Consider the following 21806-nt stretch of genomic DNA (forward strand, 5'->3'; position numbering starts at 1 on the left):
CCCACAGCCATTCACTCCCAGCCTCGCCACTACCTTCCCTCAGCCAGTCACACCCGACCTCGCCACTGCCTCCCCTCAGCCACTCAGTCCCAGCCTCGCCACTGCCTCCCCTCAGCCACTCACTCCCGACCTCACCACTGCCTCCCCTCAGCCACTCAGTCCCAGCCTCGCCACTACCTCCCCTCAGCCACTCACTCCCGACCTCACCACTGCCTCTCCTCAGCCACTCAGTCCCAGCCTCGACACTACCTTCCCTCAGCCACTCACTCCCAGCCTCGCCACTACCTTCCCTCAGCCACTCACTCCCAGCCTCGCCACTGCCTCCCCTCAGCCACTCACTACCAGCCTCGCCACTACCTTCTCTCAGCCACTCACTCCCAGCCTCGCCACTGCCTCCCCTCAGCCATTCACTCCCGGCCTCGCCACTGCCTCCCCTCAGCCATTCACTCCCAGCCTCGCCACTACCTTCCCTCAGCCACTCACTCCCAGCCTCGCCACTGCCTCCCCTCAGCCACTCACTCCCAGCCTCGCCACTACCTTCCCTCAGCCACTCACTCCCAGCCTCGCCACTACCTCCCCTCAGCCACTCACTCCCCAACCTCGCCACTGCCTCCCCTCAGCCACTCACTCCCAGCCTCGCCACTACCTCCCCTCAGCCACTCACTCCCCAACCTCGCCACTGCCTCCCCTCAGCCACTCACTCCCAGCGTCGCCACTACCTTCCCTCAGCCACTCACTCCCAGCGTCGCCACTACCTTCCCTCAGCCACTCACTCCCAGCGTCGCCACTACCTTCCCTCAGCCACTCACTCCCAGCCTCGCCACTACCTTCCCACAGCCATTCACTCCCAGCCTCGCCACTACCTTCCCTCAGCCACTCACTCCCAGCCTCGCCACTACCTTCCCTCAGCCACTCACTCCTGACCTCGCCACTGCCTTCCCTCAGCCACTCACTCCCAGCCTCGCCACTACCTTCCCTCAGCCACTCACTCCCAGCCTCGCCACTGCCTCCCCTCAGCCATTCACTCCCGGCCTCGCCACTGCCTCCCCTCAGCCACTCACTCCCCGCCTCGCCACTGCCTCCCCTCAGCCATTCACTCCCGGCCTCGCCACTTCCTCCCCTCAGCCACTCACTCCCCGCCTCGCCACTACCTTCCCTCAGCCACTAACTCCTGACCTCGCCACTGCCTCCCCTCAGCCACTCAGTCCCAGCCTCGCCTCTGCCTCCCCTCAGCCACTCACTCCCGACCTCACCACTGCCTCCCCTCAGCCACTCAGTCCCAGCCTCGCCACTACCTCCCCTCAGCCACTCACTCCCAGCCTCGCCACTACCTTCCCTCAGCCACTCACTCCCAGCCTCGCCACTGCCTCCCCTCAGCCACTCACTACCAGCCTCGCCACTGCCTCCCCTCAGCCATTCACTCCCGGCCTCGCCACTGCCTCCCCTCAGCCATTCACTCCCAGCCTCGCCACCAGCTTCCCTCAGCCACTCACTACCAGCCTCGCCACTACCTCCCCTCAGCCATTCACTCCCAGCCTCGCCACTGCCTCCCCTCAGCCACTCACTCCCAGCCTCGCCACTACCTTCCCTCAGCCACTCACTCCCAGACTCGCCACTGCCTCCCCTCAGCCATTCATTCCCAGCCTCACCACTGCCTCCCCTCAGCCACTCACTCCCAGCCTCGCCACTACCTTCCCTCAGCCACTCACTCCCAGCCTCGCCACTGCCTCCCCTCAGCCATTCACTCCCGGCCTCGCCACTGCCTCCCCTCAGCCACTCACTCCCAGCCTCGCCACTACCTCCCCTCAGCCACTCACTCCCAGCCTCGCCACTACCTTCCCTCAGCCACTCACTCCCAGCCTCGCCACTGCCTCCCCTCAGCCACTCACTACCAGCCTCGCCACTGCCTCCCCTCAGCCATTCACTCCCAGCCTCGCCACTGCCTCCCCTCAGCCACTCACTCCCAGCCTCGCCACTACCTTCCCTCAGCCACTCACTCCCAGACTCGCCACTGCCTCCCCTCAGCCATTCATTCCCAGCCTCACCACTGCCTCCCCTCAGCCACTCACTCCCAGCCTCGCCACTACCTTCCCTCAGCCACTCACTCCCAGCCTCGCCACTGCCTCCCCTCAGCCATTCACTCCCGGCCTCGCCACTGCCTCCCCTCAGCCACTCACTCCCAGCCTCGCCACTACCTCCCCTCAGCCACTCACTCCCGGCCTCGTCACTACCTCCCCTCAGCCACTCACTCCCGGCCTCGCCTCTACCTCCCCTCAGCCTCCCCTCAGCCACTCACTCCCAGCCTCGCCACTACCTCCCCTCAGCCACTCTCTCCCGGCCTCGTCACTACCTCCCCTCAGCCACTCACTCCCGGCCTCGTCACTACCTCCCCTCAGCCACTCACTCCCAGCCTCGCCACTACCTCCCCTCAGCCACTCACTCCCAGCCTCGCCCCTACCTCCACAGCCACTCACTCCCGGCCTCGCCACTACCTCCCCTCAGCCACTCACTCCCAGCCTCGCCACTACCTCCCCTCAGCCACTCACTCCCAGCCTCGCCCCTACCTCCACTCAGCCACTCACTCCCAGCCTCGCCACTACCTCCCCTCAGCCTCCCCTCAGCCACTCACTCCCGGCCTCGCCACGACCTACCCTCTGCCTCTCCTCAGCCACTCACTCCCGGCCTCGCCCCTACCTCCACTCAGCCACTCACTCCCAGCCTCGCCACTACATCCCCTCAGCCTCTCACTCCCAGCCTCGCCACTACCTCCCCTCAGCCTCCCCTCAGCCACTCACTCCCGGCCTCGCCACTACCTACCCTCTGCCTCTCCTCAGCCACTCACTCCCAGCCTCACCACTACATCCCCTCAGCCACTAACTCCATACCTCGCCACTGCCTCCCCTCAGCCACTCACTCCCCAACCTCGCCACTGCCTCCCCTCAGCCACTCACACCCAGCCTCGCCACTGCCTCCCCTCAGCCACTCACACCCAGCCTCGCCACTACCTTCCCTCAGCCACTAACTCCTGACCTCACCACTGCCTCCCCTCAGCCACTCATCCCAGCCTCACCACTGCCTCCCCTCAGCCACTCACTCCCGACCTCACCACTACCTTCCCTCAGCCACTCACTCCCAGCCTCGCCACTACCTTCCCTCAGCCACTCACTCCCAGCCTCGCCACTGCCTCCCCTCAGCCATTCACTCCCGGCCTCGCCACTTCTTCCCCTCAGCCACTCACTCCCCGCCTCGCCACTACCTTCCCTTAGCCACTCACTCCCAGCCTCGCCACTACCTTCCCTCAGCCACTAACTCCTGACCTCGCCACTGCCTCCCCTCAGCCACTCACTCCCGACCTCACCACTGCCTCCCCTCAGCCACTCAGTCCCAGCCTCGCCTCTGCCTCCCCTCAGCCACTCACTCCCGACCTCACCACTGCCTCCCCTCAGCCACTCAGTCCCAGCCTCGCCACTACCTCCCCTCAGCCACTCACTCCCAGCCTCGCCACTGCCTCCCCTCAGCCACTCACTACCAGCCTCGCCACTACCTTCTCTCAGCCACTCACTCCCAGCCTCGCCACTGCCTCCCCTCAGCCACTCACTACCAGCCTCGCCACTGCCGCCCCTCAGCCATTCACTCCCAGCCTCGCCACTACCTTCCCTCAGCCACTCACTCCCAGCCTCGCCACTACCTTCCCTCAGCCACTCACTCCCAGCCTCGCCACTGCCTCCCCTCAGCCACTCACTACCAGCCTCGCCACTACCTTCTCTCAGCCACTCACTCCCAGCCTCGCCACTGCCTCCCCTCAGCCACTCACTCCCGGCCTCGCCACTGCCTCCCCTCAGCCATTCACTCCCAGCCTCGCCACTACCTTCCCTCAGCCACTCACTCCCAGCCTCGCCACTACCTTCCCTCAGCCACTCACTCCCAGCCTCGCCACTACCTTCCCTCAGCCACTCACTCCCGACCTCGCCACTGCCTCTCCTCAGCCACTCACTCCCGACCTCGCCACTGCCTCCCCTCAGCCACTCACTCCCGACCTCGCCACTGTCTCCCCTCAGCCACTCACTCCCGACCTCGCCACTGCCTCCCCTCAGCCACTCACTCCCGGCCTTGCCACTGTCTGCCCTCAGCCACTCACTCCCGACCTCGCCACTGCCTCCCCTCAGCCACTCACTCCCGGCCTCGCCACTGCCTCCCCTCAACCACTCACTCCCGGCCTCGCCACTATCTCCCCTCAACCACTCACTCCCGGCCTCGCCACTGTCTCCCCTCAGCCACTCACTCCCGACCTCGTCACTACCTCCCCTCAGCCACTCACTCCTGATCTCATCACTGTCTCTCCTCAGCCACTCACTCCCAGCCTCGCCACTGCCTCTCCTCAGCCACTCACTCCCGACCTCGCCACTGCCTCCCCTCAGCCACTCACTCCCGGCCTCGCCACTGTCTCCCCTCAACCACTCACTCCCGACCTCGCCACTGTCTCCCCTCAACCACTCACTCCCGACCTCCCCACTGCCTCCCCTCAACCACTCACTCCTGACCTCCCCACTGCCTCCCCTCAACCACTCACTCCTGGCCTTGCCGCTTCCCGCTCACCCCACTTTACCCCCCCCCCCCACCACCAATCCTGGCCGCTTGCCCCAGGCCTCACCACGTGCTCCCCTCGGCCGATTGCTCCCTTCTGCGCCGCCCGAAGTGGTGGGGAACGAGTCGCCAATGCACAAGGCAGGGAGCGAGTGGCAAACAGACGGGCGCAGGAGTGAGCAGTGAAGAGAAGTGCGATGGCGGGAGGAAGCAGGGTACTGTTTGGGGTGGGATGCAGGCGGCGATCGCAGCCATTGAGGGGACTTGGGCTCAAATTGTCTTTTGTGATAAATTGAGCAGCGCCATCTTGATTCCTGGAAGCTGCCTGAGATGTCGCAGGCTGTGACGTTTCAGTGGATGAGGCTGCATTTGCGCATGTGCCAGTATTGCGACACCTAATGGTTGCATCGTCAGCAAACGCAGCCGTACAATAAATATAAAAGGAAAAGCTACCGTGTATATTATCAATACACGTATAGCACCGTGTGTATATTATCAATACACGTATAGCACCGTCTGTATATTATCAATACACGTATAGCACCGTCTGTATATTATCAATACACATATAGCACCGTCTGTATATTATCAATACACGTATAGCACCGTCTGTATATTATCAATACACGTATAGCACCGTGTGTATATTATCAATACACGTATAGCACCGTGTGTATATTATCAATACACGTATAGCACCGTGTGTATATCATCAATACACGTATAGCACCGTCTGTATATCATCAATACACGTATAGCACCGTGTGTATATTATCAATACACGTATAGCACCGTGTGTATATTATCAATACACGTATAGCACCGTCTGTATATTATCAATACACGTATAGCACCGTCTGTATATTATCAATACACGTATAGCACCGTCTGTATATTATCAATACACGTATAGCACCGTCTGTATATTATCAATACACATATAGCACCGTGTGTATATTATCAATACAGATAAAGCTGCATGTAAATATCGTAAGTACAGAGATACAGCACTTCCCTCTCCAGAAAGATTTTCAGCTGCAAATTGAGCCCATTTAAACTTCAGTGATCCTCTCTGTTATTTTTTTGCCCAAATCTAACTCCCTTTCATGTAAGATGCCCTGTGCAAATCCTATTCCTACTTTCAAATTTTTGACTGTCATGAACAAAATATAGGAAGGGCTATTCATGCCCTCGAGCCTGATCCACCATTCAATAAGATCACGGCTGATTAGTATCTCAACTCCATTTACCTGCCATGGCTTCATATTCCTTCATACCCTTACCTAACAAAAACCTGTCAATCTCAGTTTTGAAACTTTCAATTGACCCCCAGCTCAACAGCTTTTTGAGAGAGAGAGTTGCAGAACAGAGCTCTATACAACTGTTACATAACTTCCATCCTTTGTTGTCCAGCCCTCTTGAGATAAAACAAGATTTAACAAGGAATAGGCTACCAAGGCGGGTAAATGGAGAGAAGATACAGATCAGCTGTGATCTAATTTAATGGCAGAACATGCTTGAGGGGTTGAATGGCCTACTCCAATCTGATATGATCACATTTCTTCACAATCTTGGAAACTTTAATTGGGGATGTGTGCATATACATCCTCACAGAGAATATCTGGCGGCACAGTGGCGCAGTGGTTAGCACCGCAGCCTCACAGCTCCAGGGACCCGGGTTCGATTCCGGGTACTGCCTGTGTGGAGTTTGCAAGTTCTCCCTGTGTCTGCGTGGGTTTCCTCCGGGTGCTCCGGTTTCCTCCCACAAGCCAAAAGACTTGCAGGTTGATAGGTAAATTGGCCATTACAAATTGTCACTAGTATAGGTAGGTGGTAGGGAAATATAGGGACAGGTGGGGATGTGGTAGGAATATGGGATTAGTGTAGGATTAGTATAAATGGGTGGTTGATGTTCGGCACAGACTCGGTGGGCCGAAGGGCCTGTTTCAGTGCTGTATCTCTAATCTAATCTAATCCCAGACACTACCATCACCATCCATGGGTATGTCCTGTCCCACCGGCAGGGCAGACCCACCAGAGGTGGCGGCACCGTGGTAAACCATCAGGAGGGAGTTACCCTGGGAGCCCTCAACATTGACTCCAGACCCCATGAGGTCTCATGGCATCAGGTCAAATATGGCAAGGAAACCTCCTACTGATTACCACCTACTGCCCCCCCGCCCCCACCACACCTCGCCTCGGCTGATGAATCAGTGCTTCTCCATGTTGAACACCAACTGGAAGAATCACTGAGGGTAGCAAGGGCACAGAATGCACTCTGGGTGGGGGACTTCAATGTTCATCATCAAGAGTGGCTCGGTAGCACCACTACTGACCAAGCTGGCCGAGTCCTAAAGAACATAGCTGCTAGACTGGGTCTGCGGCAGGTGGTGAGGGAACCAACAAGGGGGAAAAACCTACTTGGCCTCATCCTCACCAAGCTACCTATCGGAGATGCATCTGTCCATGACAGTATTGGTCGGAGTGACCACCGCACAGTCCTTGTGTAGATGACGTCTCGTTGTCACAATGAGGGTACCCACCATTGTGATGTGTGGCACTGCCAATGTGCTCAATGGGATAGATTTCGAACAGATCTAGCAATTTAAAACTGGGCATCCATGAAGCACTGTGGGCCATCAGTAGCAGCAGAATTGTATTCAACCACAATCTTTTAACAAGGTCCCACATGGCAGACTGCTTAAAAAAATAAAATCCCGTGGGATCAAGGGAAATGCAGCAAAGTGGACACAAAATTGGCTCAGTGGCAGGAAACAAAGGGTAATTATTGATGGCTGTTTTAGCGACTGGAGGGCTGTTTCCAGTGGCGTTCCGCAGGGCTCAGTACTGGGTCCCCTACTTTTTGTGGAATATCTAAACGATTTGGACATAAATGCAGGGGGCATGATCAAGAAGTTTGCGGACGACACAAAGATTGGCCGTGTGGTAGATAGTGAAGAGGATAGCTGTAGGCTGCAAGAAGATATTGATGGTCTGGTCAGATGGGCAGAAAAGTGGCAAATGGAATTCAACTTGGAGAAGTGTGAGGTGATGCATTTGGGGAGGTCAAACAAGGCAAAGGAATACACGATAAATAGACAAATACTGTGAAAGTCTAGAGTAAGTGAGGGACCTTGGAGTGAATGTCCACAGATCCCTGAAGGTAGCAGGACAGGTCGATAAGGTGGTTAAGAAGGCATATGGAATCCTTTCCTTTATTAGCCGAGGTGTAGAATACAAGAGCAGGGAGGTTATGCTGGAACTGTATAACTCATTGGTTAGGCCACAACTTGAGTATTGTGTGCAGTTCTGGTCACCTCATTACAGAAAGGATGTAATTGCACTAGAGAGGGTACAGAGGAGATTATGAGGATGTTGCCAGGACTGGAAAAAATGCAGCTATGGGGAAAGATTGGATAGACTGGGGTTGTTCTCCTTGGATCAGAGAAGGCTGAGGGGAGATCTGATTGAAATGCATAACATTTTGAGGGGCCTGGATAGAGTGGAGGTGAAGGGTCTATTCACCTTAACAGAGAGGTCAGTGATGAGGGGGCATAAATTTAAAGTGATTGGTAGAAAAATTAGAGGGGAGATGAGGAAAACCTTTTTCACCCAGAGGGTGATGATGGTCTGGAACTCATTGCCTGAAAGGGTAGTTGAAGTCGAGACCCTCTACTCATTCAAAAGGAGTTTGTATATTCACCTCAAGCGCTGTAAGCTGCAGGGCTACGGACCAAATGCTGGAAAGTGTGCTATTCTGGCTGGCAATCAGTCACTAGTGGTGTGCCTCAGGGATCGGTGTTGGGACCGCAATTATTTACAATTTATACAGATGATTTGGAGTTGGGGACCACGTGTAGGGTGTCAAAGTTTGCAGATGACACTAAGATGAGTGGCAGAGCAAAGTGTGCAGATGACTGTGAAACTTTGCAGAGTAACATAGATACATTGAGTGAGTGGGCAAAGGTCTGGCAGATGGAATACAATGTTAATAAATGTGAAGTCATTCAGTAGGAGTAACAGTAAAAAGGATTATTACTTGAATGGTAAAAAGTTGCAGCATGCTGCTATGCAGAGGGACCTGGGTGTCCTTGTGCATGAATCACAGAAGGTTGGTCTGCAGGTACAGCAAGTAATTAGGAACGCAAATGGAATTTTGTCCTTCATTGCTAAAGGGATTGAGTTTAAAAAGCAGAGAGGTTATGTTGCAGCTGTATAAGGTACTGGTGAGGCTGCACCTGGAGTACTGTGTGCAGTTTTGGTCTCCTTACTTGAGAAAGGATGTACTGGCACTGGAGAGGGTGCAGAGGAGGTTCACTAGGTTGATTCCGGAGTTGAGGGGGTTGGCTTATGAGGAGAGACTGAGTAGATTGGGATTATATTCATTGGAGTTCAGAAGAATGAGGGGGGATCTTACAGAAACATATAAAATCATTAAGGGAATAGATAAGATACAAATAGAGAGGATGTTTCCACTGGCAGGTGAAGCTAGAACAAGAGGGCATAGCCTCAAGATTAGAGGGAGCAGATTTAGGACTGAATTAAGAAGGAACTTCTTCACCCAGAGGGTTGTTAATCTATGGAATTCCTTGCCCAGTGAAGTAGTTGATGCTTCTTCAGTAAACGTCTTTAAAGCTAAGGTAGATATCTTTTTGAACAATAAAGGAATTAAGGGATACGGTGGGAGCGCGGGTAAGTGGATCTGAGTCCACGAAAAGATCAGCCATGATCTTATTGAATGGTGGAGCAGGCTCGAGGGGCTGGACGGCCTACTCCTGCTCCTAGTTCTTATGATCTTATGATCTTATGATTAGAATAGGTGGATCATTTTGCAGCCGGCACAGACACGATGGGCCAAGTGGCCTCTTTCTGTGCCTTAAACTTTCGATGATTCTATGGATCTTTAACCTCATGGCCCGGCATATCCCCCACTCTACCATTACCATCAAGCCGGGGGATCAACCCTGGTTCAATGAAGAGTACAGGAGGGCATGCCAGGAGCTGCACCAGGCTTACCTCAAAATGAGGTGTTAGCCTGCTGAAGCTACAACACAGGACTACTTGCATGCCAAACAGCAGAAGCAGCATGCAATAGACAGAGCTAAGTGATCCCATAACCAAGGGATCTGATATAAGCTCTCCAGTCCTGCACAGTTGTGAATGGTGGTGGATAATCAAACAACTAACAGGAGAAGGAATCTCTACATATATTCCCATCCTCAATGTTGGGGGACCCCAGCACATCAGTGCATAAGACAATGATGAAGCATTTGCATCCATCTTCAGCCAGAAGTGCCGAGTGGATGATCCATCTCAGCCTCATTCTGAAGTCCCCAGCATCACAGATGCCAGTCTTCAGCCAATCCGATTCACTCCATGTGATACCAAGAAAAGGCTGAAGGCACTGGATACTGCAAAGACTAACGGCCTTGACAACATTCCGGCAATAGTACTGAAGACCAGAACTTGCCGCGCCCCTAGCCAAGCTGTTCCAGTACAGCTACAACACTGACATCTACCCTGCAATGTGGAAAATTGTCCAGGTATGTCCTGTACACAAAAAGCAGGATAAGTCCAACCTGACTAATTACCGCCCCATCAGTCTACTCTCGATCAATTCCAAAGTGATGGAAAGAGTTGTTGACAGTGTTGTTAAGCGGCACTTGCTTCGCAATAATCTGCTCACTGCCGCTCAGCTTGGGTTCCGCCCACACCATTCATCTCCTGACCTCATTACAGCCTTGGTCCAAACAAAGACAAAAGAGCTGCACTCCAGAAATGAGGTGAGAGTGACTGCCCTTATCATCAAGGCAGTATTTGACCCAGTATGGCATCAAGGAGCCCAAGCAAAACTGGAGTCAATGGGAATCAAGGGAAAAACTCTCCGCTGGTTGGAGTCATATCTAGCACAAAGGAAGATGGTTGTGGTTGTTGGAGGTCAATCCTCTCAGTCCCATGACTACACTACAGGAGTTCCTCAGGATAGCATCCTAGGCCCAACCATCTTCAGCTGCTTCATCAACGACCTTCCCTCTATCATAAGGTCAGAAGTGGGGACGTTGGCTAATGATTGTTTAGTGCCATTTGCAACTCCTCAGATACTGAAGCAGTCCATGTCCAGATGCAGCAAGACCTGGACAACATCCAGGCTTGGGATGCGAAGCGGCAAGTAACATTCATGCCACACAAGTGCCAGGCAATGACCATTTCAAACAAGAGAGAATCTAACCATCTCCCCTTGACATTCAATGGCATTACAATCGCTGAATTCCTCACCATCAACATTCTAGGCGTCACCACTGACCAGAAACTGAACTGGACCAGCCACATAAATGCACTGAAGCAACTCACCAAATCTCCTTCGACAGCATAGAGTCATACAGCACTGAAACAGGCCCTTCGGCCCACCGAATCTGTGCCAACCATCAACCACCCATTTATACTAACCCTACATTAATTCCATTTTCCCTCTCACATCCCCACCTTCCCTCAACTCTCCTACTACCTACACTAGGGGCAATTTACAATGGCCAATTTACCTATCAACCTGCAAGCCTTTGGCATTGGGGAGGAAACCCACGCGGCCACAGGGAGAACTTACAAACTCCGCACAGGCAGTACCCAGAACTGAACCCGGGTCGCTGGAGCTGTGAGGCTGCAGTGCTAACCACTGCGCCACTGTCTTTTTTTTCTTTTGGGCCTCCTTATCTCGAGAGACAATGGATACGCGCCTGGAGGTGGTCAGTGGTTTGTGAAGCAGCGCCTGGAGTGGCTATAAAGGCCAATTCTGGAGTGACAGGCTCTTCCACAGGTGCTGCAGAGAAATTTGTTTGTTGGGGCTGTTGCACAGTTGGCTCTCCCCTTGCGCCTCTGTCTTTTTTCCTGCCAACTACTAAGTCTCTTCGACTCGCCACAATTTAGCCCCGTCTTTATGGCTGCCCGCCAGCTCTGGCGAATGCTGGCAACTGACTCCCACGACTTGTGATCAATGTCACACGATTTCATGTCGCGTTTGCAGACGTCTTTATAACGGAGACATGGACGGCCGGTGGGTCTGATACCAGTGGCGAGCTCGCTGTACAATGTGTCCTTGGGGATCCTGCCATCTTCCATGCGGCTCACATGGCCAAGCCATCTCAAGCGCCGCTGACTCAGTAGTGTGTATAAGCTGGGGATGTTGGCCGCTTCAAGGACTTCTGTGTTGGAGATATAGTCCTGCCACCTGATGCCAAGTATTCTCCGAAGGCAGCGAAGATGGAATGAATTGAGACGTCGCTCTTGGCTGGCATATGTTGTCCAGGCCTCGCTGCCGTAGAGCAAGGTACTGAGGACACAGGCCTGATACACTCGGACTTTTGTGTTCACTGTGGCCACTGTGCCGCCTTAAAATTGCTGAAACCTGGGATTGAACCAGGGACCTTTCGCTCTTCAGTCTAACACTCTCCCAACTGAGCTATTTCAGCCCCACACCAAACCCCTGACCTCTACCACCTAGAAGGACAAGGGCAGCGAATGCATGGGAACACCACCAACTGCAAGTTGCCCTCCAAGTGACACACCATCCTGGCTTGGAACTATATTGCTGTTCCTTCACTGTCGCTGGGTCAAAATCCTGGAACTCCCTCCTTAACAGCACTGTGGATGTACCTACACCCCAAGGACTGCAGCAGTTCAAGAAAGCAGTTCACCACCACCTTCTCAAGGGCAATTAGGGATGGGCAATACATGCTGGCCTAGCCAGTGACTCCTACATCCCATGAATGAATTTAAAAAAAGTCTATATCTAGGGGAGGCTCAGGAAAACAATATTGTCACTCAATTATCCAGAAACTAAACACGAGTGCCAGAAGCTGGCAGGAAACTGAATTAAAATCCACACCACTGTTTGCACAGGTGTCCCATCAAAGTGTTACTCTCACATGGTAAATAACGGTCGGAAGCCAGACCAAGCAAGAGACAGCTTGGATTAACTGCCTGATTGTCAACTCTGGTTGCATGTGGTCCTACCGGTTTCATCTTATGGCCTCCAGTCTTCACTTGACCTGCCCCCATGCTTATGCCATTGGCTACCCAACACATGCATCCTCACAGGGCACCACCTATCCATGCCTATCTGAAAGCTGATTGGATGATTCTTGAGCGTCAGTCAAAAAACATTTTTCCCATTTTCAGTGTTCTTATAACCAATAAAATTTTTTATTAAAAACATTTTTTTTGAATTTTTGAATGATTTTCCTCCTGGGTCACTCAAAGCAGTGACTAGGAAATTAATTTTTAATTCTTCAAGACTCCAAGTTAATCCTGGAGGGTTGGCAACCTGACATTGGCAATGGACTGTCCAGCTGCTTATCTGGGAGCAAAGTGTGGTAAAAGGCCTGAATGTAGTGACAAACGTTTGTGTAGATAAACGCAAAATGCCTGATAATGACACAGTGTTTAAATGCTTCACAGTTTGTATGAAATTCCTTTGATTACCATTTTTATTTAAAAAGGTGCAAATCCTTTTAAAATAAATTGGTAAATAGTGCTGTTATACCAATGAATAAGGGCTTTCATTTAAACACATTATCCGTGTGCTAATAAGTGCACAGGTTCATTTTCCAACAGAGAGGTCATTCAACCCATGTGCCTGTGCTGACTCTCTAAATGAACCATCCAATTAGCCCCACTCTCCTGCTCTTTCCCACAGGCCTGTGAATGTTTCTGTTTCAAGTGTATTTGCAATTCTCTTTAAGGTCAGTCTCCAGGAGTCTGCTGCCTACCTTGAATAATGAATCGTTCCTGTCAGCAACCATTGATAGCGGAGGCTGAAATACAAAGTAGAGCTTTTAAAATAATGAGTTCATTGAAAGTGGGAAAAAATCCTAACTCTAAGTGTCATGCAGGCCCCCACCTGACAAGAATGAGGCATATTAATTGTGTCGTATGAACACTGATTTTAAAACTTGCTGGGAAGAAGAGAAGGCCTGTTACAAGGGCTGCCAGCTGAAATACATTTGCATATTAACAGACAGTGCTTGTGGAGACAAAGGGGTTACTTCCCTACTCCAATTTAACCCACAATGGACTTTGAGCACCAGGTATTGTGTGTCAGAAGAGACATTCCAGGGTCGGCTAAGACCAGAGAATCCACAAACAGACGTGGTCAGACCAACTGGTCACGTGACTAGCCTGCTTGGCAACCTGTTTTTTTCTCAATTGTACAAATAGTTTGAACTCAGAGTGTCTGTTTGCTCCTGAACTAAAAAGACCTCTCCTGACTGGCTCGCCACAGCCTCTCCTGTCTGCTCCTATCTCTTTCTCATGGAACTCCAAATCCACTGAAGACACATGAACCCCAAGAGAGTAAAGTCTTCGACAGTGAACAAGGTTTAAGAAGAATACTGGGCCCCAACGAAAAGCAGACTCTACCTACCATCAAGGACTCTACAGTGAGCTCGAAGAACCGTAACAAAAACCCTCTTCAGCGATGGCCTCAAACTTTTCCATTTTATTTTCTTCTGCTCTTTTCTGTCTCTATCTGCATGTGTGTATTGCGTATGCATGCTAGCGTGGGCACGTCATGTATCCATAGGCGTTAACCGAATTAGACTTTAAGTTTAAGATTAATAAATTTCAACCTTTCTTCTTTAAACCTAAGAAAACCTGTTTGTGCTGGTTGCTTTGCCTTATCATTGGAAAGCGGTGAACAAGGATTCACCAAGGGGGAGCTAAAAACACGATGTGTTTAAAAATAAAACCCTGTTACGGTAAGACCAGGTGAAGGCTGAGAGGGAACCCTAGACCCCTTTTTCACCTGGTCGTAACACTAGGAACAATCGCTGTGGCTCAGTGGTAGCACTCTCACCTCTGAGTTAGAAGGATGTAGATTCAAGTCCCATTCCAGAGAGCTGAGCACAAGATTTGGGCTAACACTCCCAATGCAGTACTGAGGAGTGCTGCACTGAATCTCTCGTCTGCCCACTCGTGTAGATAGAAAAGATCCCATGACACTATTTGAAGAGAGGGAAATTCTCCTGGTTTCCTGGCCAATATTTATCCTTCAAACAACATCATTAAAACAGATTACCTTGCCAATTATGGGATCTTGCTGTGCACACATTAGCAGCCACATTTCTCTACATTACAACAGTGACTACACTTCAAAAACAATTAATTGGCTGTAAAGTGCTTTGGGACATACTTAGGTTGTGAAAGGCACTATATAAACGGAAGTCTTTCTTTCTTGGTCAGGGCAGCTACAATTCTGAGGGAAATCGGGCAGGTTTTTAGGCCGTGGTTGGCTCCCTTGGTGAACAGAAGAACACTCAGCATATCTGAATCAAACTGAACTTCGTTATTCATTCACCTGCGCACACTCCGGAAATCACCAGTAGTCTGTGACTGAATCTCTGCGAGGAGCTCCCAGCGAGTCAGAGCACAAAGAATACTATCCCCCACCCCATCTTATACTAGGCAACTTTGTCCTGTTTCATGTTATCTGTAACATCCCCATGCACCACAGTGAATATATCCATCAGCCTCTGTCACTGTGACTATGGGAAGGGACGTGGGAGTGGGTCTGGTAGGGAGAGGGCTGAGGGGTCTAGGAGGGGGAGTGAGAGGCTCTGGGAGAGGGTGCAGAGAGCGTATGGGAGGGGAAGGGTTTGGCTCTTGAAGGGGGACTGTCAGAAGGTCTGAGAAAGGGAGGGATGAGGCTCTCGGAGGGAGAGAGGAGGGGAGTCCTGGAGGGGGAGTGAGAGGCCTTTGAGGGGGGGGGGGGGGTAACTGGGAAAGCATCTGAGAGGAAAAGAGCAAGCTCATCTGGAAGGGAGAGAGAGAGGGTCTGGGTGAAAGAGAGGGGAGTAGGTCTGACAAGGAGAAGGAAGAGGGTCTGGGAGAAAGAACAGGTTAGAGAGGGGGAGAAGGAGGCTTTGGGTGGGAGAGTGGGAGAGGCTCTTGGGGGGGGGGGAGCAAAAAGCTCTGGGAGCGAGTGTGACAGCGACCCCTCCCCTGAAAGAAGAGGAGGAAGTGAAGCAGGTAATCCTCACCTTAACACTGGAGTGTAAAACCGGGATTGCATACAGTATGGAAAGATCCTGATTTTCCAAAGGGAGTGGGTTCTATTACAGATGCCTGACCCACTACATTAATTGGCATTTCAACTTGATTTAAATATCAACTCTATTTTTATTCTTGGCTCCAGTGCACGCACGGACTTGAGGACAGTTCTTGCTGGCTGGTGACAACTGGTACTGCAGACTGGCAAATACTTGCAGCTCAGTGCAAGGCAGTAATCCCTTGGTATGGATCTTCAATTAGTGCCTGAATGCGAACCTTTCTTGCAGGTAATTGGAAGTATTGGACATGGCCATTCAAACAGCCTCGTCTTGTCCCCTGTCTGCTTAGGTGTTTGGTTAGGACACAGACAGGGAGACAGGCAGATCTTCCTGGAAGTGGTAGCTAAACTTGTGTGGATTAATGCTGCATGGAACTGAGAGCCTGTGAATGGTTGATTTAATGTTGAGAGCTGTGGATTGGGAATTTTCTCAGACCTGCCCCCATTCCGCGGCCGTAATCATGTTGGATGTGTTTAGCCCATTTACACATCAAACTGTGAGGTTATATTGACAATATAACTTGGTAATGGGAAACTTATGGTGAGGTTACAGTGAGGTCATCGTAACACTATGGCATGTTATGCTAAAGCTACGGTGAGGTTACAGCAAGTTAATGGTGCCGTCACAAGTAGGTTAAGGCAAGGTTACAGGTGAAGTTTTGATGAAGTTACAGCGATATTATGGCAAGGTTACGGTGAAGTTATGGTGAGGTTACAGCAATATTATGGTGAGGTTACGGTGAAGTTACGGTGAGGTTACAGCAATATTATGGTGAGGTTACGGTGAAGTTACGGTGAGGTTACAGCAATATTATGGTGAGGTTATGGTGAAGTTACGGTGAGGTTACAGCAATATTATGGTGAGGTTACGGTGAAGTTATGGTGAGGTTACAGCAATATTATGGTGAGGTTACATTGAAGTTACGGTGAGGTTACGGTGAAGTTACGGTGAAGTTACGGTGAAGTTACGGTGAAGTTATGGTGAAGTTATGGTGAAGTTATGGTGAAGTTATGGTGAAGTTATGGTGAAGTTATGGTGAAGTTATGGTGAAGTTAGTGATATTATGCTGAGGTTACGGTGAGGTTACACTGAGAGCAGCTTTGAGGAAATTCCAAGCCATGGATTTTTATCTTTCATTTTTTTTTGCAACATTGGTTCTCCTATAAAGTCAGTGGGGGAAACGTTGACTTTAAACAATAGTGAAAAACAGACTTTATTCCCATTGACTTTAATGTTAATCAAAATCAGGAGAGATGTAAAACAGGCTACAGACTCACTAATATCCATTTTACACTCATGCACAATGTCAAGATGGATCCTCAGTCAGTCTGAAGCCAGGTCTGACATTATGCTGATTAAATACAATGAATTATGTTTAAAGGATGAATTTTATGTAGAGGGTTTTCACAGGAGAAACGTTTATATTGTTTCGACAACTTGTGAAAAATAGTATCGTTTGGAATGACTGTAAATATTTTGTTTGTACTGAGTAATGCTCATTGACCAATCCTAAATAAACATGCCTGGTGGTTTGTAGCTTTACCCTTGGTCTGATGGAGTGCATTCTTCAGTCTCCCACTGAAGGCAGCATCACGTGGATGATAGTGAGATATTCCAAGAACTGGAACATGGGAGGAAGGAGTCTCTGTTCGATCCCCAGGCCCACTACATATTAGGGAGATAAAGTCACACTCCGATACATAGGGGATGCAAAGCCCACTTACAGGAGTGGTCATCAACACTGAGCCCAAGTGGTTTATCCAGTGAAGGAATATCAAAACATAACTGAGCCCTCCTCCGGCAGTATTGCTGTCCTTGTGGGGGACAGAGGGTGTTTGATGTTTCTTTTCTGTAAGAATATAAACTCCAGGGGGTAGATTTTGACTTTTGGTTGACTGACCATGCTGCTGGTGAATATCAAGATTTGTATATTGAGGCTCTGGCCTGATTTCCACTGGCAGGTGCCAAACTGGAGTCCAGACACAGCTCGCTTGCTCGAGTACTGTCAATCTGGACAACCATTAGTGAGGAAAGATGCAGGGAGAGAGGTTGCAATCGCTGAGGGTGGGGACCTGGAATGGGATGGCAGGGCGGGTGGCGAGGGGAACACCCCAGTTTTTTTTATATAGGTTCCAGAGGAGCATTTCTACTTCTCTCGATACATAAAAATAATTCAAATTGTATCTTTGCTGAACCTCTTCTATTTCATTGCCCAAGGAACTGATGAGGATAAGCATGGCCCAGGCTCCAACCAGATCCTACCAAAAAGGGATGCCATAGGATCCTGATTTCCATATTAAATGGGGCCATGCCTGAAACAGGCGAGTGATTTGGACACCCGTTAGGAAGCCCCTTTTAACATGGCATTGCTGGTATTATTGGGATGGCAAGGTTACTGAGACCATCCTGAGGCCGTTACTGCCCTGGTAACACCAGCTGAGCGCAGTGAAAAATCGACCCTCAGTGTTGGAAATGACTAAAATTTACCAAACACTCCAGCAGAGGTGCTGGGGTATGTGGTTGGAAATCGAGCGAATGGGGCAAGGGGTTGGGGCCTGTCAGTTATAGACAACATTAGAAGACATTCATCTTACTCTCTCCACATCCCAAACAATCTACAGATACTAATGTACACACCACCATTCCTGGAAGTCCAGGGGCACCAGGCATCCCATCATTCCCTGGAATTCCCTGAAAAATAAAAATAGTGTTAGATGCAAGCTTCACCCCAGCAAGAGTGTACTGTCACAGGGTGAGGAAGGCACTTTGGGCACTGTTGTTGTTCGTGAAGGAAGCAGAAGCAATGGATTAAGTCAGTGTTGTCGGGAGGTGTCTTGTTTTAGTCAGGGGTCTGTCATAGAGTCATAGAGTTTTACAGCACAAAAACATGCCCTTCGGCCCAACTCGCCTGCGCCGACCATCAAGCATCCGTCCAAAACTAATCCCACTTCCCCGCACTTGGCCCATAGCCTTGTTTGCTATGGCATATCAAATGCTCATCTAAATACTTCTTAAATGTCGTGAGTGTTCCTGCCTCTACCACCTCTTCAGGCAGTGTGTTCCAGATTCCAACCACCCTCTGGGTGAAAACATTTTTCCTCAACTCCCCTCCCCTGTAAACCTCCTGCTCCGTACCTTAAACCTATGCCCCCTGGTTATTGACCCCTCCCCGAAGGGAAAAAGTTTCTTCCTATCTATCCTATCAATGCCCCGCATAATTTTGTATACCTCAATCAGGTCCCCCCTCAGCCTTCTCTGCTCGAAGGAAAACAACCCTAGCCTATCCAGTCTCTCTTCATAGCTGAAATGCTCCAGCCCAGGCAACATTCTGGTGAATCTCTTCTGCACCTTCTCCAGTGCAATCACATCCTTCCTATTGTGAGGTGACCAGAACTGTACTCAGTACTCCAGCTGTGGCCTAACCAGCGTTTTATACAGCTCCATCATAACCTCCCTGCTCTTATATTCTATGCCTCGGCTAATAAAGGCAAGTATTCCATATGCCTTCCTAACCACCTTATCTACCTGTGCTGCTTTCTTCTGTGATCTATGGACAAGTACACCAAGGTCCCTCTGTACTCCCTAGGGTCCTACCATCCATTGTATATTCCCTTGCCTTGTTAGTCCTCCCAAAGTGCATCACCTCACAGTTCTCAGGATTAAATTCCATTTGCCACTGCTCCACCCATCTTACCAGCCCATCTATATCTTCCTGTAATCTAAGGCTTTCCTCCTCACTCTTTATGACACCACCAATTTTCGTGTCATCTGCAAACTTACTGATCAAACCTCCTATATTCACGTCTAAATTATTAATGTACACTACAAACAGCAAGGGTCCCAACACTGATCCCTACGGTACACCACTGGTCACAGGCCTCCATTCACAAAAACAACCCTCGACCATCACCCTCTGCCTCCTGCCACTAAGCCAAATTTGAATCCAATTTGCCAAATTGCCCTGGATCCCAGGGGCTTTTACTTTCTTAACCAATCTCCCATGCAGGACCTTATCAAAAGCCTTACTGAAGTCCATGTAGATTACATCAACTGCTTTACCCTCATCTACACATCTAGTCACATCCTCGAAAAATTCAATCAAGTTAGTTAGATAAGATCTCCCCCTGACAAAGCCATGCTGACTATCCCTGATTGATCCCTGCCTCTCCAAGTGGAGATTAATCCTGTCTCTCAGAATTTTTTCCAATAGTTTCCCTACCACTGATGTTAGACTTACTGGCCTGTAATTACCTGGTTTATCCCTGCTACCCTTCTTGAATAATGATACCACATTCGCTGTCCTCCAATACTCTGGTACCTCTACTGTGGCCAGAGAGGATCTGAAAATTTGTGTCAGAGCCCCCTGCTATCTCCTCCCTTGCCTCACATAACAGCCTGGGATACATCTCATCTGGGCCTGGGGATTTATCCACTTTTAAGCCCGCTAATACAGCTAATACTTCCTCCCTTTCAATGCTAAAATGTTCAAGTATATCACAATCCCCCTCCCTGATCTCTACACCTACATCGTCCTTCTCCATAGTGAACACAGATGAAAAGTAATCATTTAAAAGCTCACCTATGTCCTCCTTGCTGCAGTAATTGACTCTTTAATCAACAGTGCAATGCCACCGCCTCTTTTACCCCCTCCCCTAACATGTCTGAAGATTCTATACCCTGGGATATTAAGCTGCCAGTCCTGCCCTTTCCTCAGCCATGTCTCTGTGATAGCAATAATATCATATTCCCAGGTGTTAATCAACGCCCTCTTTTCATCTGCCTTACTAGTAAGACTCCTTGCATTAAAATAGATACAATCCAGCCTTGCATTATTTGCTTGAGCCTTAACAGGTCTATATTTACTCTGCCCTCCAGACTGATTTAGCTTCTCATTTATATTTGATTGTACAACACCCCTACTGTGCTTCCACTCTGTATCCCATCCCCCTGCCAATATAGTTTAAATGCCCCCGCCCACCCCAACAGCACTAGCAGACCTCCCAGCAAGGTTGCTGGTCCCGTTCCAGTTCAGGTGCCTGGGCCTCTGGATCAGTAAGAGAGTCAGGGATCTGTCCCTGGGCCTCTGGATCAGTGACAGAGCCAAGAGTTCATGTGTGTTACTGCCCAGGTTACTCGTTTTCAGTTTAGAATGACTTATTGTCATGATGTGAAATAATTTTCAAGTGGCTTTTAGTGATTTATTTGCAGCCAACGTAGCAGGAAAATTAGGTGTGGGCTACATCAGTGTGTTACAGTGAGGGGTGTGGGGTATATCAGAGTGTTACAGTGAGGGGTGTGGGGTATATCAGAGTGTTACAGTGAGGGGTGTGGGGTATATCAGAGTGTTACAGTGAGGGGTGTGGGGTATATCAGAGTGTTACAGTGAGGGGTGTGGGGTATATTGAGTGTTACAGGAAGGGGTGTGGGTATATCAGAGAGTTACGGTGAGGGGTGTGGGATATAACAGAGTGTAATATTGAGGGGCGTGGGGTATATCAGTGTTACAGTGAGGGTTGTGGGGTATATCAGAGGGTAACTGTGAGGGTGCGGGATATGTCAGAGTTTTTTAGTGAGGGGTGTGGGGTATGTCTGTGTATTACAGTAGGGTTGTGGGGCATATCAGAATGTTAGTGAGGGGTGTGGGGTATATCAGAGTGTAATATTGAGGGGTGTTGGGTTTATCACAGTATTAAAGTGAGGGGGTGTGGGTAGATCAGAGTATTACAGTGGATAACCATTTCCAAGCAGCACGCGTTGAGCTGAATTGACTTTTTTCCCTCTGTGTGATTTGTTTCTTCTACAAATCTTACCTGCCGGCCATTTCCTCCAGGTAATCCTGCTGGTCCTGGAGGCCCAGGTGGTCCAGGTGGTCCAGGTGGGCCCTGGCGAAAATCAATTGAAAAAATGATTTTGTCAACTGAAAATAAAGATTGAAATTTAACTGCTGAAGTTTTACATGTTTGCTGTGTCTTTGTCTAACGGTAGAAGGTTAAGGTAAACGGGCAGTTAAAGGCAAGAAGCCAATTGTGCAGAAAGTCACACTTACCAGAGGACCCAGAGCCCATGTCATTCGCTCGCCCGGGGCACCTGGATGGCCTTGTTCTCCCTTCAGTAAATCAAAGA

At 50.3% G+C, this 21806-nt stretch overlaps 1 protein-coding gene across 8 annotated transcripts in view; it reads right to left on the reverse strand.

Moving 5' to 3' along the window:
* col16a1 (collagen, type XVI, alpha 1) overlaps positions 1–21806 on the reverse strand; it is a 628911-nt gene that overhangs the window by 237517 nt on the left and 369588 nt on the right. For all 8 annotated transcript variants that reach the window (XM_068011105.1, XM_068011107.1, XM_068011111.1 and 5 more), the window contains 4 exons: positions 21730–21789; positions 21494–21565; positions 18321–18374; positions 13347–13391 (listed from right to left, as the gene is read on the reverse strand). In XM_068011105.1, the coding sequence (XP_067867206.1) occupies positions 13347–13391; positions 18321–18374; positions 21494–21565; positions 21730–21789 (231 nt within the window). The remainder of the gene's footprint in view (positions 1–13346; positions 13392–18320; positions 18375–21493; positions 21566–21729; positions 21790–21806) is intronic.

This window comes from Heterodontus francisci, chromosome 31 (genome assembly GCF_036365525.1).
Source record: "Heterodontus francisci isolate sHetFra1 chromosome 31, sHetFra1.hap1, whole genome shotgun sequence".
NCBI classification, from domain to species: Eukaryota; Metazoa; Chordata; class Chondrichthyes; order Heterodontiformes; family Heterodontidae; genus Heterodontus; species Heterodontus francisci.